At 35.9% G+C, this 23,975-nt stretch overlaps 1 protein-coding gene across 1 annotated transcript in view; it reads right to left on the reverse strand.

Moving 5' to 3' along the window:
- DNAH12 (dynein axonemal heavy chain 12) overlaps positions 1–23,975 on the reverse strand; it is a 195,435-nt gene that overhangs the window by 65,042 nt on the left and 106,418 nt on the right. The window contains exons 39-49 of the mRNA XM_074313144.1: positions 22,367–22,533; positions 19,894–20,149; positions 17,973–18,272; positions 17,251–17,429; positions 15,941–16,133; positions 12,606–12,767; positions 9,130–9,324; positions 3,896–4,029; positions 1,863–2,025; positions 1,079–1,159; positions 551–727 (exon numbers count right to left, since the gene is read on the reverse strand). Of these exons, the coding sequence (XP_074169245.1) occupies positions 551–727; positions 1,079–1,159; positions 1,863–2,025; positions 3,896–4,029; positions 9,130–9,324; positions 12,606–12,767; positions 15,941–16,133; positions 17,251–17,429; positions 17,973–18,272; positions 19,894–20,149; positions 22,367–22,533 (2,007 nt within the window). The remainder of the gene's footprint in view (positions 1–550; positions 728–1,078; positions 1,160–1,862; positions 2,026–3,895; positions 4,030–9,129; positions 9,325–12,605; positions 12,768–15,940; positions 16,134–17,250; positions 17,430–17,972; positions 18,273–19,893; positions 20,150–22,366; positions 22,534–23,975) is intronic.

Consider the following 23,975-nt stretch of genomic DNA (forward strand, 5'->3'; position numbering starts at 1 on the left):
TTGTGACAACATGGATGGATCTTGAGAGTGGAATGCTGAGCGAAATAAGTCAGACAGAAAAAGCAGAGAACCATGTGATTTCACTGATATGTGGTATATAAACCAAAAGCAACAAAAGAACAAGACAAACAAATGAGAAACAGAAACTCATAGACACAGACAATAGTTTAGTGGTTACCAGAGGGTGGTTACCAGTGGTAAGGGGGGTGGGGGGTGGGAGATGAGGGTAATGGGGATCAAATATATGTTGATGAAAGAAGAACTGACTCTGGATGGTAAACACACAATGGAATTTATAGATGATGTAATACAGAATTGTACACCTCAAATCTATGTAGTTTCACTAACAATGTCACCCCAATAAATTTAAAAAAATAAACAAAACGAAAACAACAACAACAAAAAAAGTAACTGTTAAGAGTCAAGTTTCATTTGACTGGACAAAAACAACATACCACATACTGAAACAGAGCTATACCTAATTAACCAAGTACCTATACACAATTTTACTTTGTTGATGAAACACAAGATAGCTAACTCAAACACTTACCTTTAGTGTATCCAGTGCAGACAGAGCTGCTTCCAAGGCTGGAATTGCTTCAGCGAGGTCACTTTCACACTCATTTTTCAGAAGTTGGGCTTCTTCAGCCTTTCCACTGGCTATCTCTTCATCTAATTTCACAAACTTTCTTTTTGCTTCTACTTCTGCAGACTCTATCTCAATAATCTAAAGTAAAAATAAAGACATTTTCTCAAACGTCCCATTGCTTTCTCCATTCTAGAGCAAAAAGAATGTTTGAAAATTACAGAATCCAACACACCATTTTGAAGTATAGAAGGGCCCAAATTAAAATGAGGAGAAAAGCAAATACATGTGACCTAATTTGGTAATGGGCTTCCCACCTCCCTTCAAAAAATAGAAATCACATGGCACCCGAAGAGATAGCCAATCAGTAGAATACGATGAAGTCCCTAACATCCAATGGTAAAAATTGAGGCTTAGTTTCAAGGCTAATATTACACATTTCAATTGTCTTCTGACATCAATCTAAAAAAAAAAATGTTCACAATACTCTACCTGCATCATATGTGCATTTTCAATTTTAGCTTCCTCCAATTTGGGCTGTAATTGAACAAGCTCCATTTTCATTTCACCAACCTAAATAGACAGATTGTCATTAAGTTTTCATAGCTACAACAGCTACAGAAGCCAAGCACAGAAAATTGAAACTTAAAAACATCATAAGGTACTGGGGCCAGAAAAATCTTAACTTTTTCTTCCAGTTCTTTACATGACAAATGAAATCATGATAGTGGTCAGTTTTCTTCACAAAATACTTCATCTTTCTGGAGTATATGACAGGGCAGTGGGAGAACGTAGTTGCCATGGTAGAAATGCCGATAGAAAAGAAGGTAACAGTTCGGGTATCCCTATTCTACTGTGTGCACAGTATACAGTACATATGTTTATATTGAACTAATGCTAATAAGCATTACTAGCACTTGACTTAGTTTTTAAAACCCCAATCTTATATTTAACCAGCTGTTACAATAAAAATCAACCCAGACTTACTATATTCTGTCCAAATGCTAAAAACTTAAGAATAAAACAGGATGTATTTGAGTCTGTGTGATTGGGGCAACTTAGTGAACTTCTCTAAAACTCACCTTACTCATCTGTAACATGAAGATCATAAAAGTGTCTATCTCATGGAGTTGTTATGGGGAATAATTGAAGGAATGCATGTGAAACACAACACAGTGCCTGGCACATAATATACTGTCAATAAATTGTAGCTCTCATTATTATTTCTTATATTTCCTATTATATATTACCATTTTGAGCAGCTCATCAAATTTACCTGAGACTCAGCAAAAGCTAATTTGTCAAGCCCATTCACATATCGTTGTTTTGCTTCCATGACAGCTTGCCGCCTCTTTGTCAAAAGCTGTCGAAATGAGGCAATAAGTTCAAGATAAGAGGTAGCAGTAACATAGTTATGTCTTCCTAACTCCTGCAAGAACCTAAAATAGAGGCAGATAATATATCTTACTATAAGTAATGGGCTTCACAAAGTAAGAGGTAAAATCAACACAACCTTAACAACAAATATTTAAGAATAAAGGTTAATTTTATTTAGAGGCTGCTGAGTACTTGAACGTCATAAAATTCTAGAATTCTACACATAACCACATCCTAATTTCACGTCTGCAAAATATCAAATAGCAACGATATATTTAAGAAGCACACATCAACAAAGACGTATATCAAAGATGAACTACAGCAAGAAAGATATTTGTTTTCCTTGTTTCATAAGTCAGAAGGATCCAACCATGTGAGGGACACAAGATATTATGTAAGCTAGGCAAGTACAGCAGGAAAGAGAACTGCAAATAGGATAGCAAGGATGACTCATTATTCCTTATACAAGTGTGTCACATGTCAGCTCACTGGGGTGTGGCCAGAAGCATGACACTACTACACATACACATGGAAACAATGGAAGAAGCAATGATGTTTCATGGTGAGTATGCAGACTAGAGCCCACTGCTTGGTGTAACTCTCCAAGCCAACCATGCCAACTGGCTATATGACTATAGCTATGGAGAGGCAATATACTATATTATGTGGTGATATGAGCATCTGGGTTTATGTACCTTTGAAATGAGGATCTCAGAGATTAACAGGGGTAAAAGAGATACTTTTGAAGTATCCACAGCCCACCAACAAGCTCCCCTTATCTGAGAACTTTCATCCAGTGCTCCAGCAACAATGTTTGTTCTATGAAACTTGCACCTAACCATAGCTGATCAGACCAGGGTTGGACAATCGACACAAATGAGGCTAATCACAATTTGGAACAAATTTGGAATTGGGAGCTGGAAACAGCCAATCTGTCTCTGCCTATAGCTGGAATTGTAAGAAGTAAACTTGAAAATTGACAGGCAGCTAGTTTCCTCCATATGCACTGGGAAGTAGAAAATTCAGTCCACAAAGAGAAAAAAGAAAGCAGACGCCCAGACAGAAACAGGAATGAGTAAAAGAGAAAAGGCATTTCTGGTTTTAGAATGGCTTTCTAACTCCTGCTTCTGGTCACTTCTGAGATCCAACTGTATTCTGCCCTGTAATCATTGTGACACAGTTCTATATCTTTATAATAAATTCCCCTTTTTTGTTAAAGCTAGATCAAGTAACTTCTATTACATGCAAGCTTAGGGTCTTAACTAATTAAATAATGAGAGGTCTAGAAAAACATAGAAATCCTATTAAAGTTTGGGGCTTCCACAGAAAGATGTTTTAAAATATAAGGCATTATAAGAAAAGTGACAAACATATGGTGATGGAAGAAGAACTGAGTCTGGGTGGTAAACACACAATGGGATTTATAGATGATGTAATACAGAATTGTACACCTGAAAACTACATAATTTTACTAACAATTGTAACCCCAATAAATTAAAAAAAGAAAAAGAAAAAAGAAAAGTGAAATAGTGTCATTTGCGACAACATGGATGGATCTTGAGATTATTATGCTAAGCGAAATAAGTCAGACAGAAAAAGTCGAGAACCATATGAAAACTGATATATGGGATATAAATCTGAAAGCAACAAAGGAACAAGACAAACTAATAAAGGAACAAAAACTCATAGATACAGACAATAGTTTACTGGTTACCAGCAGGTAAGGAGAGAGAAGTTGGTAGATGAGGGTAAACGAGGACAAATAAGGAGAACTGACTCTGGGTGGTGAACACACAATGTGAAATATAGATGATGTATTATAGAACTGTACACTTGAAACCTATGTAATTTTACTAACCACTGTTACCCCAATAAATTTTAATTAAAAAAATATAAGGCATTATTGTAACTTAAAAATTTATTAATATTAACCTTTCTGAAAGATCCATAATAGAAGTGTGAAAGTGTTTACAGATTGGAACTACCTCTCGTCGTTCAACCTCAGTAAGCTCCAGTGTTTCTAAGAATTTCACAGCTACAAGTTCAAGAGCATCTTCGGGCCATGGCTAAAAATAAAAAATAAAAAATAACTTAGGAAATTTAAGATGAGTAGTCCTACTCCAATTATAGAAGTTAAGTGTCTTCCTATGCAAGAAGAATTTGGGGTTGAAAAAATTAAACCTTAATGGGGAAAATAGAATTAGGGGGACTGAGGTCACAAGTAAATCTATGAAAGTTCTAATAAATATGTCTATATATTAAAATTAAAGAAAACACAATATAAAGGAAACGTCAATAATATTTTACATATGATAGGTAGACTATACTGCTTTCCTAATTCTTCCACATGATGTCCAGGAATCCCAAATTTAGCACGGCAGTGGCAGAGGCTGCCAGTTGCCCATCCAGTATCTATCACTCCCTTTTTCTTAGGACTCCAATTTTATTCTAGATAACAATATGTCGAGCTAAAAGAATACATTTCCTAGACTCCCTTGCAATTCAGAGTGGATAAAGATGTAGTTGTTAGGCAGGGATTTCAGGGAAGTCTCTTTAAAGGGTTACATCGAGCTGGCATATGTCCTTTTTGCCCTACTTTCCATTATAATACTTCTTGCCTAGAACACACATGTGAACGCTGGAGCTCCAGCAGCCACCTCAGACCATAAGATGACTTTGAGGATGGAAACCACATGCTAAGGATAAGTAAAGCAGAAAGAATTGGGGATTCTGATGACTTTGGTAAGCCACCAAAGCCCTAGTCTGCTTAACTTCAGATTTTTTTCTATATGAGAGGGAAAAACCCTACGTCTTTAGTTTGGGTTTTTGTTACCAGTAGTCCATCACAATTACTAACTGTTATTACACTAAAAGCTGAACTCTTGATTTTCTTCCCCACGAATTCACTTTTTCTCCAGTCTTTCCTGTCTCAGTGAAATGGTTCCTTTGCTTCTCCCGTAATATGCCAAGTATGTTCCTGCCTCTGGGCCTTTGGACTTGCTATTCCCTCTAACTGAACCCTCCTTACCTAGAACTCCCTGTGGTTCACTCCTTCACATCTCTGCTCAAATGCCAACTTATCAGCAAGGTCTTCCCAGGTCTTTCTAAAACCGCATTCCTTCCCTCATTACACTTTTCTTTATCCTGAGTTTTTTTTCTTACTACGTACCAACTCCTGATATATATTTATTTGTTCATTTTTTGTATCCCCTTCCCACTAAAATGTAAAATCCATGAAAGCAAGGACTTTTTCTCACCACTGTTATCTTCCATACCTAAAACAGAACTTGTCAATAAATATTTGAAATATTTATTCAGTGAAATAATTTGTTAAATAAGTAATTAATCTTCACTTTCTTATTATGTTTTCCAAATTTCCTTTCACTTAGATCAACAAGATGCTTGTAAGCTTTTTCCTTTATAGCAGACAATATGCATTTTAAGATTGTTTGAATGTCTGACCCTCCTCCTAGTAAAATTCATACTTTTTTGATCAAGCACTCCACTAACAAAAAACTTTTAAGCACATATTGTCAATGTATGTGTATTTATTAATAGATTATACTCATGTGGTACTATTGTATGAATATATTTCTAAACCTTAAAAGAGGCTTCTAAAGATTTATTATTCGGATCAGTGAATTTTTGTAAAAGGCCAGAATATAACTTATACATTATTGAAAATATTACAAAAGTTTACCTTTGTGTTCTGGGTGCTTCATTTTTTAATGATCTTGCTAATCACGAAGGTTTAATACTATCTATAGGAGTTAAATGTTTATGGCTAAAGTGACAGTCTTACTATGTCTTCAAACAAAGAGATGAATCATCATATAATATGTCCAAAAGTAGGGTATTTCCAGAGTTGCTTAATTTAGAAGCTCAACCATGTCATTGAGGATCTAGTTTTTTTCCATCTTTTTGCTCTCCCATTCTCAGTGCATTTTATTAGGTTGGTGCAAAAATATTGCAGTTTTTGCGATTATTATTATTTTTTAAAGATTTTATTGGGGAAGGGGAACAGGACTTTATTGGGGAACAGTGAGTACTTCTAAGACCTTTTTCCAAGTCAAGTTATTGTCCTTTGAGTCTTAGTTGTGGAGGGCGTAGCTCAGCTCCAGGTCCAGCCATTGCTAGTTGCAGGGGGCACAGACCACCATCCCTTATGGGAGTGGAACGGGCAACCTTGTGGTTGAGCGGATGCGCTCCAACCAACTGATCCATCTGGGAGCTCAGCGGCAGCTCAGCTCAAGGTGCCGTGTTCAATCTTAGTTGCAGGGGGCGGAGCCCACCATCCCTTGCGGGACTCCAGGAGTTGAACTGGCAACCTTGTGGTTGAGAGCCCACTGGCCCATGTGGGAATTGAACCGGCAGCCTTCGGAGTTAGGAGCATGGAGCTCTAACCGCCTGAGCCACCGTGCTGGCCCTTTGCAATTATTTTTAACCTTTTAAACTGCAATGACTTTTGCACCAACCTAATATTTCACACATGGGCTTGTCCCATCATGGTGACAAGCTACTGCAGGTGACATTACATCCTTAAGCAACAAGGTTGAGAGACAGAAAAGGCCCTTTCCCTACCATGTAACTCTTTTTATAGTAAAACAAACAAACAAACAAAAAAAACATTTCCTCAAAGCAGACTTTAACTAAGGACCCATTGGCAAGGAATGGGTCATGAATAGGTTCCTGTATAAACCAATTAATAGTAAGAGGCATGAGAACACTAATATTGATTTAGACCACCCAAGAATCAATCCCTGTATACAAAACTACATAAAAGGTGATTTCCCAAACAAAATAAAAATTCTGTCAGCAAGGATGGAGTGGGTAGAAAATGACTGTTGATAGGTAACCAACAGTATCCCCCATGCCATAATGAGCTGATATTGCAAGGTATGGTATAACCTGGGGATAAGGTTTATTATTTAAACAGTCAATATAACTCCATATTTCAAATAGCCTTCTGAAATTTATTTTTACCAACACCTTGTCAGATCTTGTTAAGTAGCCATTGTTTTTGCCTCATGATATGGGTGACACAGAACTCAAGCTAGCTCATGCTAGTTTATGCCATTCTATTACTGTCCACTTATAATTGCATTGTATCTTCAGTTTTCAGTTCATTGTAAGAATCCCCCAGGGTACTGTGCATACCATCTATGACACATGGCCATTCAAACTGAATAAGCGTGTCAATGTTAGTCCATATAAAATATTTCATACAAAAATGAATATTCCAGTAATTTCTTCCCTTATTCCCTGAATTGTTTTGGCACCCCTGGTAAGTGTAAACCCTACTTTGGAGACTAGAGACCTACCCCACAAGTTAATGCCTTCTTGATTGTGTGACACATAATGGTTTATACTCACTTCCCGAACCCAGACCCCAAACAATGCCTTCAGCTTCTCTGACACAAGTTCTATATCCCCACTGCTTCACTATAAAATCTTTATTCCACTTTGTTATCTAGTTAATCTCCCTTATCTACTTGCAACTCTCAGTTCCTTTTTTGAAAAATTTCCCCCAACAAGTAAGAATCACTTATAACAGAATAGAAATTCTTGTGGCTATGAAAAAGATATCCAAAAGTAGTAGAATTGTATTTATAAGATTTCACAAAAGAAAAACTATGGTTGGACAGGCTTTGTTTGTTTGGTTTTTGTTTTTGGTTACTTAATGGAAGCAGTATTAAGACATGGTTTGCATAAAGCAAAATTGTTTCACACACTTTTTATTATTGTATAAACACTAAAATATCCACTAGTTGAAACATATATGCAATCCTCAAAAGGGCAGAATTAGTTTTCAATATGTAATTGATAAATACGCAAAAGAAAATAAAACAAATTAGTATCAGAAATTTATTTCTAAAATAAATTATCCAGGGTCTATCTATAGTGCATATTCTATCAGGCATAAAACAATTAAACAGAAGGTACCGTGAGTTACTGTTCTCAATTCATAAATATGCAATGGTCTTATACAGACAGTAACAATGTGCCTTAAGGTTAAATGAGGTTGTGGCTTTCGTTATTTGATGTTGGCACGACTGAAATTGCCACTCAGTTGGTTTTCCTGTCTCTTGTTTTAATGCCACTCCAAATCACTCACCACACAGTATTTTTTCCCCCTAAAATATAGATTAGCTAAATATATGTTAATCCCCATGCAACATCTTTGGTATAAAACCAAATTCCCAGGCACATTTACAAATTCCTTTATAACTTGTCACCCACTCAAAGCTCCAACCTAACTCCTGCTGCCCTCATTGCCAGTTAGCTATACCAAACTATCTGCAGTTGCCCAGATGAGCCATGCCCCCGCCTCCACTGTTTTACCTTTGCACATACTATCCCCATGTGATGGTTAATTTTATGTGCCAACTTGACTATGGGCCACAGCGTGTCCATATAGTTGGTCCAACATTATTCTGGGTCTTTCTATGAGGTGTTTTTGGATGAGCTTAATATTTAAATTAACAGACTGAGTGAAGCAGATTGCTCTCCCTAATGTGAGTGGGCCTCACCCAATCAGTTGAAGGCTTGAAAAGAACAGAAAGCCTGTCCCTCCCCTGAGTAAGGGGGAATTCCTTCTGTCTGACCAGGACACCAGTTTTTTCCTGCCTTTGAACTTGAACTGAAATATCAACTCTTCCTGGTCTCAAGCCTGCTGGCCTTCAAACTGGAACTACACCATCAGATCTCCTGGGTCTCCAGCTAGCAAACTTGTCTGCCTCCATAATCATGTGAGCCAATTCCTTATCACACATACACACACACACACACACACACACAAACACACACACAGACACACACACACACCTTTACATATATACATATATATGTGTTTGTATATATATACACATAATGCATTGGTTCCTAAATATACCCCTTCTATATGTAGTTAATTCATTGTCATACTTCGGAGACTCACTGTCTTAAGTATACCTTTTGCACACCAAGATTATGTCCCTTTTGTATAACTGACTACTCATTTGCTGATTGCCTTTTCTGTCTTCCAGTCTAAAGTGTAAGCTCCTTGTGGGGATTATGTAGTCTTATCAGTCCCTGGTGCCAAGGACTATGTATATTGATGAAGCTTGAGTAAAATTTCAGTAAAATTCCAAAAGATTCAGTTGCCCTCCTTCCCCCAAATTACAAACCTGAAACCAGTCAATGGTACAGCAGTTGATGAGGGATGGGAACTGTCTCAAGCGATTTCGAAAGGCATCTCCAATTGGGCTAAAGGCCACTACAACATGAAGATTATCTTTGCAGCGATTCACAAAAAAAGCAAACAGAGCTAAGGGACTGAGCTCAGTGTGTTTACTGCCAGCCTGAGCTACAGGACGAACACCCTAGAGAATGTCAGAAAATAAAAACCTGGTAAATAAAAATAGACAAGCTGATAATGAGATTAGTAGATATTGTAATATTAAGAATTTTTATTACTCCCCTTGTAAATATCTTTAAATTTTTGGTTTTATATCAATAGAATGGCTTTGATACAGTTTGTACTTAGAAGACCTCTTCCAGCACCATCATTTTATAATTTAAAAACAGATATCTGCCAAGAATTTAACTTATAAAGATACTCATAAAAAGTTCACCATGATACACTCAACACTGTTGACTAAACAACTAAAGCATCCAATTAAAAACATTATTAAACATCCGTATATTTTAATTTTACTCAACTGTTAAAGATAATGAGGTGTATCAATGTATGTGCTATGGCAAGATAAGCAGGACAAAATAAGTGGAAAAAAAACAAAAACAAATTGTGCAATAGGATGTATAATATGATCCTCTTTGTTAGACGAAAAATATGTAGGTGCATATGTGTGACTACACACACTATTAGTAACGGTTACTTTGGTGAGATAAAATTAAAGGCGAGTATGAGAGGGAGGCTTTCATTTTTTATTTTGGACATTTTTCTTGGCTTATATTGTTCTTCTTTACCTACATCAGAGGGTTGTTGAGCAATCAAATGAGTTATGATATGTGAACACTTAGAATAGTTCTTGCCACATAGGTAAGCGCCTGTTAGCTTTTATTTTTACCTTTGTCCTTGTTCAGAGCACAAAAGATTTCATAGTCAAGTATCTTATAAATAGATTTAAAATTTTTTTGACATAGGGAGTTGTCACAATGATCATATAATTCCCATTGTTATTACAATAAATTATATCTGGAAGAATTCTCTACTATAGATATGCTTTGCTTTATGTGATAGCTATTAATATATTCATGGAAAACTGTAAATGGACTCCATATATGTATTCTGACAGTAATTCTCAAATTATGATTATTATGATTGGTGTCAGTTTATAAAATTATGTTCAGGTGGTCTACCTGAACGAAATATGAGTTAATAGTGTACATTCAAATAGAGAAAGAATACATGGTTGCAACTGTAGAACAAGAGTTCAAGAAAGGGTCAAGATGGCAATATAAATATAGGGCTTATTTATGTAGAAATAATAGGTAATGCTTGTAGAGTGGATAAGCTGTCTGTGAAAATAATACCCCCAAACACACACACACACACACACACACACACACACACGTGCGTGCGAGCACACACACACACATATACTTTTGGAACAGGACTGATTCTGGAGAGCAAGAAAAAGTAGTTACTGAAGGAATAATTAGGGAGACAGGAAACAAACTGGGTGAAACTTTACAGCAGTTAAGAGAAAGCAGAGTTTAAAAGAAGGAATGATGAATTATGTCAAATATGATGAGAATTTTAAAAAGGAACTGAGAAATATCACTAAATGTGGTAAATAAGAAGCCACTGCTAAATTGAAGAAGACGCTGCAATAACTTAATTCTGCACGTGGTGCAAATGGAACAGTGGAAAAAGTCGTCTGAAAATGCAGGCCAGAGGCTGGAACTCTGATGAAGTCAGACAGATGTGCTGAGTCTAAGGGACGTGCCCTCTCGGCAGTGCCAGAGCCACGCTATAGAGAGAGCTCAGTTATCAGGAGTGAGGTTTAAAGTAAAATCTTTATCAAAGGGATGAAATAAGCAAAGTCCAAGACATGATCTTAACAGTGGGATGCACAGGATGGTGTACAGTGTGGACAGAAAATAACAGAACTTTCCACATTACCTTTTATATTTAAAAACATCAGTATTTAGCAAATAGAAACAGGGATGCATTTCAGTACCGCTGAGTTCTGACCATGGCTATTCCCTCGGGGATAAACTGATATGGTGTCCCTAGGCTTGGGTGGAACGTGAAGAAAAGAAGTTCTTAACATGTTGCATACGGCGGTGTTTAAATCCCTCATACCCCTCTGTTCCGGCAGGTTTTTAAAAGAAACTACTTTAAAATGCACTGTTCTCTTTAAAGCGTAAATGCTTCTATGTCATTTATTATTTTTCTATAAATAATAGATTCTACAAATAAATTATTCTATAAATAATTATTCTACAAATAATTCAATAAAATATGCAAAGTAAAAAGAGTCAACAGTAAAAATGAGAATTCTCGTTATCCGTCCTTAACGCATGGCTCAGAAAAAACAAAGATTCTCGTGATCCGTACGCAACGTGTTAAGGCCACTGTTGGATCATAGCATAAAATCGTAGTGAAGCAATGGAAAAGTTTTGTAGCAAAGTGATGAGAAGAGAAGATAAACAAATAGTTAAAGTGAGCAGGAAAGCCTAGCAAAGCTTAGGAAATCCCACTCTCCAAAAGGTGACTATTCCTGGAATGGGACTATGGGGGATGAGTTTATCCTATGAATTAGGAGAATCACCATTCTTCAGCAGCCTTGGCTACATCCTTGACATTACCCAGATAAAAGCAGAGAACCTGAGATCTTTTTTTCCCCTCCATCCCCACACCAGGCTACGAACTGGTAATATACCATTTACTGCGGGCTTTTTAAGTGCCTGACACTCCATACGGGCTTTTTTTCCATTTGATCCTCAGACCTCACAACAATCCTACATAGGAGGAACTATTATATGTATATAATAGTTCCATTCCGTACAAGAGAAAAGCGGGGTGCTTGAACTACTGCGGTTAATCCATTCTACTCCCGGAGTCTAGAATGAAGCACCTAGGGGTGAGTGATATATTCTGTGTGTAAAAGTAGTTGTGGTAATGAGAAAGGGGAAAGATTACTAGCAGAGATCTTGTGTGGGAAGATGTTAGAAATGGGGGTCAAAGGACAGTACATCTGTAGTAGTGGGTACTTCAAAATTGTGGGTTTTGTCAATTAAATCACAAAGCATGACACTTGGATATGTCAGAATTGTTAAGTAGTTTTTAAGGCTTTTGAAAAACTAATCAAGTAGTGCTTTAAAGCTATGTTTTCTCAGATCACTGTAAGCCTGACACACTTTAAAATCCATAATCACTCATAAAACATGCTAAATAAGATCAAACTGGTGAAACGAAGCCAGTTATAAAATAGAAAATTATAAAATAAAAATTGTCTCATAACTATAGTAGAGACAATTTAAAATTCATCAAAAAATGTATTAAAATAATATATTTTAAGTTTTTAATTACCAAAACCCTCTGTACAAGCTTTGCTTATCCTGAAGAGCAGAAAACAAGTTAAAGATAAGAAAATTTCTGTGCTGGGAGAGACACTCCCTAAAAAGCATTTACCTCCATCACTTCTTGTTTTTCATCTGCTGCAAAAATGTTAGGTACTTCTCCAGTATTGAGCACACTGTCAATATCCTCTAGAAAAGCTTCCTCTTTAATCTGAGTGTCCGTGATTAAAAAGACTGTCTTCTGGCCCTTCATGCCAACATTCCTTAGTAGAACCTTAAAGTAAAAATGCACTTATAAGCAGAATGTGGTAGACATTTGTTGTTTTTGCTTTCCCTCCCTTTCCCCTCCTTTAGATAACAACGTCTCAATTTTAGAGTAGTACCTCTCCCCGTTTCTTGTGGGGCTGTCAATCCGGGCCTCCATTTTGCCCATCTCCAAGGAAGAAGACCTTGACTGGTCAGTTTCCCAAGCCCCTAGAAATAGTCATTGATTCAGAGGAGGGCATATGATTTAAGTGGGCCCAATCACAGTTTTTGGGGACTAAGAGGGACTTGAAAAGAGAAAGAATCTTTGTTGTTCTAAGGTGGAGGATATAAAGGCCAGTAATTTAGAACTACTAGGGGCCAACGGGGCTGCCACATGCAATGCGTCTGCTGGAGAAGGAGGAGAAGGAGAACAGATCCAGGAGATAGAAAGAGTAATTACTGAGGACTTAATTAGAGCCCTTAATCTCAGCCACGTCAAAAGTCTCTCTACCTCTGGACTCTTCAGTCATGTAAGACAATAACTCTGTCCTTTGTTTAAGCTAGTTTGATCTTTTGTTTTGTTTTGAGTTTGTCAGTTGCAACCAAAGATTCCTAACGAATACAAAGATATGGGCTCAGTGGTATGCTAGAGCTGACTTACTTAGGGTGGTAGAACTGGTTAAAATTTCACAGAGCTTTTGAGCAGATTGTTCAACACAGCCAGCATTAAAAATTAAATTATATAAACTAATTATTAAATTATATTAAAAACAAAGGTAACAAACATATAAACTTCATCACTTCTATTTTTTATATTTACTATTATCTATGCTGTGGAGGTTATTTAAATTGATTATATTTATACAGTAAAATACCATGTAATGGTGTTCAAGCACATAACTATTTACAACTGTTTTCACTGACATCACATTGATAGCTTCAAATTATTCATGGTGGGAGTTTTTATACCATGGAAATTGGCAAATGCTACAAATGAGAGGTTCCCCTCAACCTCCTGGAGAGTTCGTTGTTAAACATTTGCCAGCATATTTCAAGTGAAGATAGCATCATCACTTCTGCAAATGATTTTTAAAAATAAACTTCTGTATTTATTTCAAAATCATATATTTTAAATAAATTATATCATTTACACAACTGCTCAAGGGAATCAAAGTATGACACTATAAATAATCAACAAAACACAAAGGAAAACATTAAGAGAGGAAATGAAGGACAAAAAGGCTATAAAACATATAAAAATCAAGTAACAAAATGCCAATTAATATGTCCTTCCCTATTAGCAATTACTTTAAAGGTAAATGAATTACCCATCCCAAAAGACATAGATTGACTAAATGAATAAAAATAGGATCCAATGATACAAGACTTACTTTAGACCTAAGGACACACATAGGCTGAAAGTGAGAGAATGGGAAAGATGTTCCATGCAAACGGTAACCAAAAATGAGCAGGGTGGCTGTACTATATCAGACAAAATAGACTATAAGTCAAAAACTCTTATAAGGGACAAGAAACATTATATAATGATAAAAGAGTCAATTCATCAGGAAGAAATAACAATGATAAATATTTATTCACCAAACAGCAGAGTTCCTAAATATATGAAATAAACATTGACAGAATTGATGGTAGAAATAGGTATGCAATAGTAGGAGACTTCAATACCCTGACTTTCAATAATGGGTAGAACAGCCAGACAGAAGATCAATAAGGAAATAGAGGATTTGAATAACACTATACACCAATTAGACCTAATAGAAATACACATAAAACTTCACCAAAGAACAGCAGAATACACATTCTTCTTAAGTGCATATAGAATATTCTCTAGGGTAGATCACATGTTAGGTCACAAAAAAAGTCTTAACAAATTTAAGAAGATTTAAATCATATCGAGCATCTTTTCTGATTACAATGGAATGAAACTAGAAATAATAGCAGAAGAAAAATTGAAAAGTCCACAAATACATGGCAATTTAACAATAAACTCTTAAATAACAAGTAGGTCAAAGGAGAAATCATAAGTGAAATTAGAAAATTTATTGAAACAAATGAAAATGAAAACCCAACATATCAACATTTATGGGGATGCAGCTAAAGCAGTGCTAAGAGGGAAGTTTATAGTTGTAAATACTTTTATTTAAAAGGATCTCAAATGCTATCTTTTCTTTATGTTCACTTTTAGGATGTAGAAATTTAGTATGTGAGGGTCAGTGAAAGTGAAAGTGAAAAATGTCCAGCAATAGCTCCTTTGCTTTTTTTCACTTTGGGTCATCTCTCTTCTGGGGCCTGAGTTGTACACACATGAGGTTGAAAGCCCCAAGTATGCCCTCCACTATTCTATTGGTTACAGAACTACAGCTCCAAAGAAGCTAAGCTCAACTTCAGTTTCCTCATCAGTAAAATACAGAGACAACCATACCTACTGTATTGAATTGTTCTACTTACAGAATGAAATCATGTATGTAAAGCACTTAGCAATAGCTATACAAGGTGCCTCTCTCTTCTTTTCACACGTAAAAGAATGCCATTTGCGACAACATGGATGGATCTTGAGATTATTATGCTAAGCGAAATAAGTCACACAGAAAAAGTCGAGAACCATATGATTTCACTGATATATGGGATATAAAACTGAAAGCAACAAAGGAACAAGACAAACAAATAAAGAAACAAAAACTCATAGACGGTTACCAGAGGGTAAGGAGGGTGGAGGGTGGAAGATGAGGGTAAGGGGGATCAAATGTATGGTGATGGAAGGAGAACTGACTCTGGGTGGTGAACACACAATGGGATTTATAGATGATGTAATACAGAATTGTACACCTGAAATCTATGTAATTTTACTAACAATTGTCACCCCAATAAATTTAGAAAACAACAACAACAACAAACTCATAGACACAAACAATTGTTTAGTGGTTACCAGAGGGTAAGAGGGGTGGGGGGGGGTAGATGAGGGTAAACAGGGTCAAATATATGGTGATGGAAGGAGAACTGACTCTGGGTGGTGAACACAATGTGATATATAGATGATGTACTATAGAACTGTACACCTGAAACGTATGTAACTTTACTAACCATTGTCACACCAATAAACTTTAAAAAATAAAAAATAAAATAAAAAAAAGAAGAATGCACTGATATTATTTTTGACACTATATTTCTTAATAATTTTACCTTTAGATCCTCTCTCCACTCATTCATACCATAGTTCTTAGAAATTTCTGGTTGGAAAATCTGCATTTTTGCCATGGATGTAGCCAGACGAGTTAAAGATTGACGACCACTTCCTCCAAGTCCAACAAGCAAAGCATTTCCACCAGACTGCTTTAGAATTCGACATATTCGTGATAAATGTTCCAATACATACCTACAAAATATCAACATTACAATACTTGGAAATATATATATATGTAACTGTTTTTTAAATTTCCTAGAAGGGTAGACTTTGCTGTCCCATATGTCACTATCACAATTTTAAAGAAATAATCATCAAAATGTGTGATTTTTCAAAAGCAGTTACAATTGGATCTTTTGATGCAAAGGAAAACTATTTAAAGTACAAATTCAGGAAATGTAACACACAAATTACAGAAATAAAATGAAATTATAACTTCTTATATTGGAAGTATATTATTACTTTTATTTAAAACATTTCTTCAATTTTTAATATAAAGATTTCTATGTGAGAAACAGGAAATCAGTTATTCACAAAATAGCAAACTGAGAGAAGACAGCCTCACTAGTGAGTAGGGGAATTAAAGTTAGAGCCTTGATGAACACCATTCCACTCTGCTTAGACTGGCAAAATTTACCAAGTTTGGTAATCCTAATCCTAAGGGTAAGGAACAATGGAACCTCTTAAAAACAATAATTTTTAAAGATACTTTGGCAAAGCTTAGTAAAGTAGAAGATGCTTACATACCAGGACACGATAATTCTACTTCTAGGAATATAGCCTAGAGAAATTCTTATACATGTACCCAAAGAGACATGAATGTTCAAACCTTTTTTATTATTGCAAAAACTAAAAGACACCTAAAAGTCTATCTCAGAAGAATGACTACATTGTTTTATACAGTGGAATGCAATGTAGTAGTAAAAATTCATTGTTTTTCTAAATCTCACAAACAATATAAAATAAAACAACTCGCAGAAGAATACATCTAGTACAATACCACTTATACGAGTTTTAAACACACAAAATAAGACAGTGCATATATATTTAGGGACACACATGTGTAGTAAAAGTCAAAATAAACACTTGAGTTTCCTTTGACTCCTGCAGGGTATGATGGGGATGCAGTGAGGGAAAGTGGGCTACACAAGGGACTTCAAATAAATTGCTAATATTTTATGTCTTAAGCTCGGTTATGGGTACAAGGTTATTCACCAAATTTTTCCTTATACCTTTTCATAAATTCAAAATATTTCACACTAAATTTTTATAAACAGCAATTTCAACCATTAATACCAAATGTAGGTACCTAAAAATGACAAGATTCAATCTTGTTTTGTGAGTTTGATTATACTCATCTAAGCATTGGTCCACAACGTCACTAAAATGATGAATATTTGTAATTTCAATATAAACTCTCTCATCTCCTTCAAGGTCAGGATTCATATAATCACCAAACATTAGATTTCTTAAGTCCTCTTCAGTTACCTATAGAACAAAAATCAATAAATCATAACACTTAAAAATTTTTTCTAAAATAAAATTTTTAAAATGTTGTACAAGATTTTGTTTTGTCCATGTTGTAGATGATCATCAATTAGATAATTCTTTTAAACATTAGGGTAGTAAATAATGTAGTTATAAAATTAATACCTGAAATTATATCCTTAGGAAATAAAAAGAAAAGAGCCTTCTTCTATTTAAAAAAAGTTCCCCCTTACTCTCTTGGAGAAGTCATTCTGAGTGACTTCCATTTATTGAGTAGTTACTAAGGGATGGTCACCATATTTACAACTTTACATCTATTATATCGCTTAGTCCCTATCAGATTAAGTTTTATTCTTTAAATAACTTCTATGTCATAAACATAATGATTCTGAAGACAAATCTTCTCAAAATAAATACCTATCTATGAGGAAAGTTAAAGGAATATGATCGTGAGGAAGCAGTATTTTTCAAATGCAAGTTGATTATAACCATGCTATTGTACTGTTTTAACTTAATATGTTTTTAATCACTAACTATACTCACTGGTGCATTCTCTTTCCTCAAATGTGAAAAGATACTATCAAATGATTCTTTAAAATGGTCCTTTGTAACAATTTTGGTTAAACTGAACAGCCAGGATCTATCCTCATCATTAGTGAGGCGATCATAAAACACTCGAAGAACCTCATGTACAAACAGCCGGGTCATAGTGTGCTTGCTCTCCACAGCATCTCTTTCAATGAGTAAGCAGCCCTGGATGACTCGTGAAAAATCCCGCAAGTTGAAAGTGTAATGAGATTTTGCAGGAGTGGGCAAAAGATTTTCCATGGATCGTTTATATACCTGAATATGAAAAACAAAGCAGAAATAAAACGCTTATAATCAGCAAAGCCATGTAACAAATTGTATGTTATATAAAATATTTTATTTATCCTATCAGATTCATCGGCTTAGAAAATTGTATAGTATTTTTAAGCCTAGTGTGACATAGTGTTTTTATTTTGGCTTATTGCACTCAACCAGGTATTATGAAGTTGAGAGAACTTGCTATTATCTGATTCCATCCAAGCCCAAGAAGTGACAATGCTTTTATTTCCCAGTTATTATGGTTGTCCCATTTAAAGGTGAATAGCCTGGGAGTAAGTAAACATTTTAATAGAAAGTGAATCCAGATAACTCATTCAGAAGCATTCCAGATGAAGAAAAGGATGAAACAACTTCCTTTAGATTTCCACTGACTTCAAAACAAAGCAATGTGTTCTATCCTTTTCCTTCTCTTTCTTATTTTCTCTCTCTCCCTTCTTTCCTCTAACTTAACTGGCTATAATATGGAAACGGAGTATATTTTTACTACATGCTGAATTCACCAAAAGTTTAATATTTTCTTTAAGAAGATAAATCTTTTACAATGTAGCCTAAAAACACTGAATAAAATTATTTTTCATTTGTATGTGTTCTATGATTCACCCCCCTCCCCTAATCTCCTCCATACACTGTAGATCTATAATGCTTCAAAGACGGAGGGCGGGGGGGTTCCTGTCTGTATCCCTGTCTGCCTGACCAACTCCCCCCTCTTTCCCGGAGATGAGTGAAATACAAACATCATATTTTATAAACAGAAGCACTTTTCTGTATCAAAATAACTACAGTATCCCTGTGCTCATAGATTCTCTATTTTATCAGCACAAATTTTCCACCAGAACAAGAGAAGAATTTTAGAAAGATACAATGCTCTTGGAAACTAATGGAATGATTCCAGGGAGCTTTTTGCTTCTGTTGCAGTGATCCCAAAATGAACCCTTTATCAAGGTTCCCAAAAGCTTAGTTCAATGAGATTATCACTGACTTACCTTAAATATATTGTTTTTCCTTTTACCATTAGTGATGAGGCTGGCTCTGGCCTCTGAGCAGAGGCAGATAAGACATGCTGAATATTGAGTAAGTTAAGAGCTGCTCTTTAGCCTGCTACTGCTACTCCTAAATTATGTGATCTGGCGAAAAATAATATATTCCTAAACTGCTTAAGTTTCTTTTATTTTTAAGATAAACACTGAAGAAAGGGAGGGAAGAGAGAGAGGACAGAAAATAAATGCCACAGCAGGAATCTGACAATTAGGAAAACACAATGTGGCACATACTGGTTCTGAATGATTTCCTTGTAACAACCTTGTGAACTAGGTATTATCTCCCATTGTAGTGATTAAAAACCTGAGTTCCTGGGAGATCAAATTACTTGCTCAAAGCCATATAGCTAGGAAATAGTCAAGGCTCAAACCCAGTTAGATTACCTAATTTCAAATCCTATAATCTTCCAGTTCTCAAGCCTTCTTGAACAGCTTCTCTGACATTAAAGACTAAAGTAGTTGTCTAAGGGGAAAAAAAGTTAAAAAAAAAAAAAAAAAGTAAGGACCAAATGAGGGATATACTATATGCTAAAACATTTTGTACTGCATTATTTGCTCACCTCCATAGTTCCACTGACAATTTGGTTCCCAGTTAAAAAGTACTCCGGAGGAAATTCACGAGTCCTAAGGTAGAATGCTACAATTGATGAGAAGATTCGGACCATTGTTTCATCACTAAAAGTATTAATAGTGCAGGTGTTGAAATGTCGAATAAAACGGGGAGTAACTGGATTTCTTCCACCACCTGGAGGGCCCATGGCAGCAATCAGCTCTATGTCAACTAATGTGATTTTACTTGTATCCTTAAGGTCATACCTTGAAAGCACATAAAAATTCAAAACGATCAGTGATAAAACCAGTAAGATGGAATGAAATGTAGATCTTCCTAGAAACTTAATCTGATTTTAGCTTCTCTAAAAGGAAGAACTTTCAATAATGCTTAGAGTACGAGAGACCTTTTTTTTTTAGCAGCATTCTATTTCTCCTTTCAGTGACACTTATTCTGTTGCCAGATTCTGTGTATCTAGAGTGTCCCTTCCCCTTGCCCTTCCCTTTCTTTCCTCCTACTCTTTTTTTCCAATTTGACTGTCTGCTCTTCCTCTTCTTACTCCAAATCCAGAGCATGGATGAGAGATCAATCTTGTTTGTAGCTGGTTGTAGTCATATGTCCTATTTTGCCTGGGACAATTCTGGTTTGCGCTTGTCCTATAGTAATTAATAACACTCCCCTTTTACTCTCAGAATTGTTCCAGTTTGAACAATCAATTATATAGTCATCCTACTTACAGCAAAGTCCTGATTTCTTTTTCTCATCTCAAATCTTATCTTCAGAGCACGTAAGGATATCTGAATAGTAACTACACACTTTTGTATATAAAAAGGAACCCATTAAGAATAACAAAGCTCCAAAGAAATTTTAATCAGAAAGGGGTATCTAAATAGCTCCATTGCGTTGGAACCACTCCATTGAAAAGGTTCCTATTTCCAGTAGACCATTAAGTCCTTTAATATTGAAGTTCTTGCAAAAAGCAGGGAAGGGTAGTGAGAGAAATCTATATAGCCAGTAGCAACAGTAGGGGTACACTAGAAAATATAAAAACATGATTTGGTTTTTGGCAACAACCATAATAGCTGTCATTAGGGGACTGGATAAGTAAATTATGGAAAGGTCCGCACAACTAAATGGTATTAAAAGGCAATAGAAGGAATGAGACAAATAATATGGATAGGTGTTCAAGATAAACACTTAAGTGCAAACAAGTTGCAAAACATTATGTGTAACATGAGTGTATTTTTAAAAAATACATTTATAAAGAAAAAGAACTTGGAGGAATAGGGAATACACTATTAACAGCGATTATTTCCTGGAGGCAGGATTCCAAGGGTCTGCAGTAATAACAAATATGTATTTCCAAATTATGAATTAGCTTCAAAATTAGTCTACCCTTGACTTGAGATAAAAATAATACCGTGTTTCCCCGAAAATAAGACCTAGCTGGACCATCAGCTCTAATGTGTCTTTTGGAGCAAAAATTAAAAGAAGACATTGTATTGTATTGTATTATATTATATTATATTATATTATATTATATTATATTATATTATATTATATTACACCGGTCTTATATTATAGTAAAATAAGACGAGGTCTTATATAATATTAATTTTTGTTCCAAAAGATGCATTAGAGCTGATGGTACGGCTAGATCTTATTTATGGGGAAACACCGTAGTATGTTGAAGATCAGGAAAGTATATTTAAGAGAAGGAAATGAAGAATTATTAATCCGAACTAAAAGGCACAATGTCTTACGTGTTGGAAACTAACCATATTATCATAAAATGGGGGTGAAGGGAGGGCAGAGTTATCTATGAAACTGCTGTTAAAACCACCAAGTCATCTCAAAGATATGGTAGTCCCAAACAGTCACAGAAAATACAGAGAATGGTAGAAACACAGGGTGTTAATTATGGTAACTTAAGTTGGAGAATACCCATAAATTCACAGCCCTGGGAGAATGGTACTTTGAACGATATAATCTGTAACTTATTTTCTTTCTTTCTGACAACTGTTAGTAAAATTACATAGATTTCAGGTGTACAATTCTGTATTACATCATCTATAAATCCCATTGTGTGTTCACCACCCAGAGTCAGTTCTCTTTCCATCACCATATAGTTGATCCCCCTTACCCTCATCTCCCACCTCCCACCCCCTTACCCTCTGATTATTTTCAATAATTGAAAATAATAGTTTAAAAGGAAAGAATTTACTATATTGTTGAATATACATATCTCCAATACTGGATTATTAATCCTAGTTATCTAACTCCCACATTCAGAGAAAAGAATGGTATAAAAATGGTATAGAAAAGTCTTCCAAAAATTTCTGTATAGAAAAATCTGAGCAACCATTTTCTTTCACAAATGACTTGAAAAAAAAAAGTATATTTTGATATGAGAAACTAAAATAGAAAAAGTGAACAAAAAGTGACTTTAGCATGGCTAATTAAGATTTCAATTAAATAGTTACCAATTCCCACAGTCAAAAAATTGTCGTAATAATTCAATAGGAGGTTGAGCTCCGTATTTCTCCAATGCAGGCATATTCATGTCATCTATAAAAATTACACACTTCTTTCCCATAGGTGGTCCAAAAACTCCTTTGCGTCTTTTATCCAATCTAGCCATAATAATATTCTAAAATATAAAGAAGAAAGTGTAGTAGCCACACTTAACACCAGGAAAAAATTAGGAATTTAACAATCTAATTATGTAAGAAAATAATGCCAAACAGCACTATGTGCATGTGTTTATTTATTTATATTTATTAACTTTTAGAGTGATACCAAACTTCATATTCAACATTATTCCAAGAGCATTTATTGAAACACTTCTATGTGCTAGGAATTATATACCAGGTGTAATCAAAAGATATGCTGACTGTTTAAATAAAACAGTTCTTACAGTAAAAGACACATTGCCATTAATCCCCCTCAAAATTCTCCCTCTGGCTTTGAACACACTTATCCCACCACTCTTGCCACTTTCTGAAGCAGTTCTGGAAGTCCTTTTGTGAGTGTCTTTACTTCATCCTCCAACACAATGCTCCATGTCACACATCGTTTCTGGTATGGCAAACAAAAACATTATGGTGTGTCCTCATTGTGGGGACAGAGCCCCAGAAAGTAGTTTACAGGCTCTCGACCTCACGTGGAAAGGTTCTGGCTCGGGTAGTAGATGGCCGTCAGCTGTGGCTGATTGGCCGTCAGCTGCAGCCAGTTAGCCAATTAGCCGCCGATATAACTGCTGCAAGAGCCGAGGAGAGCCGAGGAGAGCCGAGGAGAGCCGAGGAGAGCCGAGGAGAGCCGAGGAGAGCCGAGGAGAGCCGAGGAGAGCCGAGGAGAGCCGAGGCGAGTCGTTGGTCGGTTGGCAGAAACACGGACAGCAGGTCGCACGTCCGGTGAACCCAGCCTCCAGTGAGACCATAGTGGTATGACTCCCCTACCTATGGCTCCGTGGGTGTTCCTTTTTGGCCTCACCATATCCTGCGTTCTTATGTGGGGAACGGGAGCAGAGAACCTGCAGGCCGCCCCGCAAGACACATGGCGCAGCGAGCAGGGTCTCCCGCACGACACTCATCCATCTTATTCACTGGATCTGGCACCTTGGGACTTCTGGCTCTTTCCCAAAGTCAAAATGACTATGAAAGGTAAACTTTTTTAATCAATTCGGGACATGAGGCAGCCATGACAGCGCTACTAAAGACACGAAAGAGATTTCCAGAACTGCTTCAGAAAGTGGCAAGAACGATGGGTTAAGTGTGTTCAAACTGAGGGGGAGTATTTTGAGAGGGATTAATGGCAATATGTCTTTTACTGTAAGAATTTTTTTTTTTTAATTTAAACAGTCACTGTTGTTTTTTATCACACCTCATACATACATATTTATATGTTTATATTGTACACACACACACACACACACTATTTTCCTCATTGGATACCCCAACATATCTATTAACTTTAACTTACCCAATACCTAAAAGCACTCATCTAAATTTGTAAAATTTTCAGGTTAAGGGAATTCTATAGGCTTAAAACAACGGAAATGAGCCCCACAGATCAGGGGAGAATGGAGAGACA

This window comes from Rhinolophus sinicus, linkage group LG10, assembly GCF_036562045.2.
Source record: "Rhinolophus sinicus isolate RSC01 linkage group LG10, ASM3656204v1, whole genome shotgun sequence".
Lineage (NCBI taxonomy): Eukaryota > Metazoa > Chordata > Mammalia > Chiroptera > Rhinolophidae > Rhinolophus > Rhinolophus sinicus.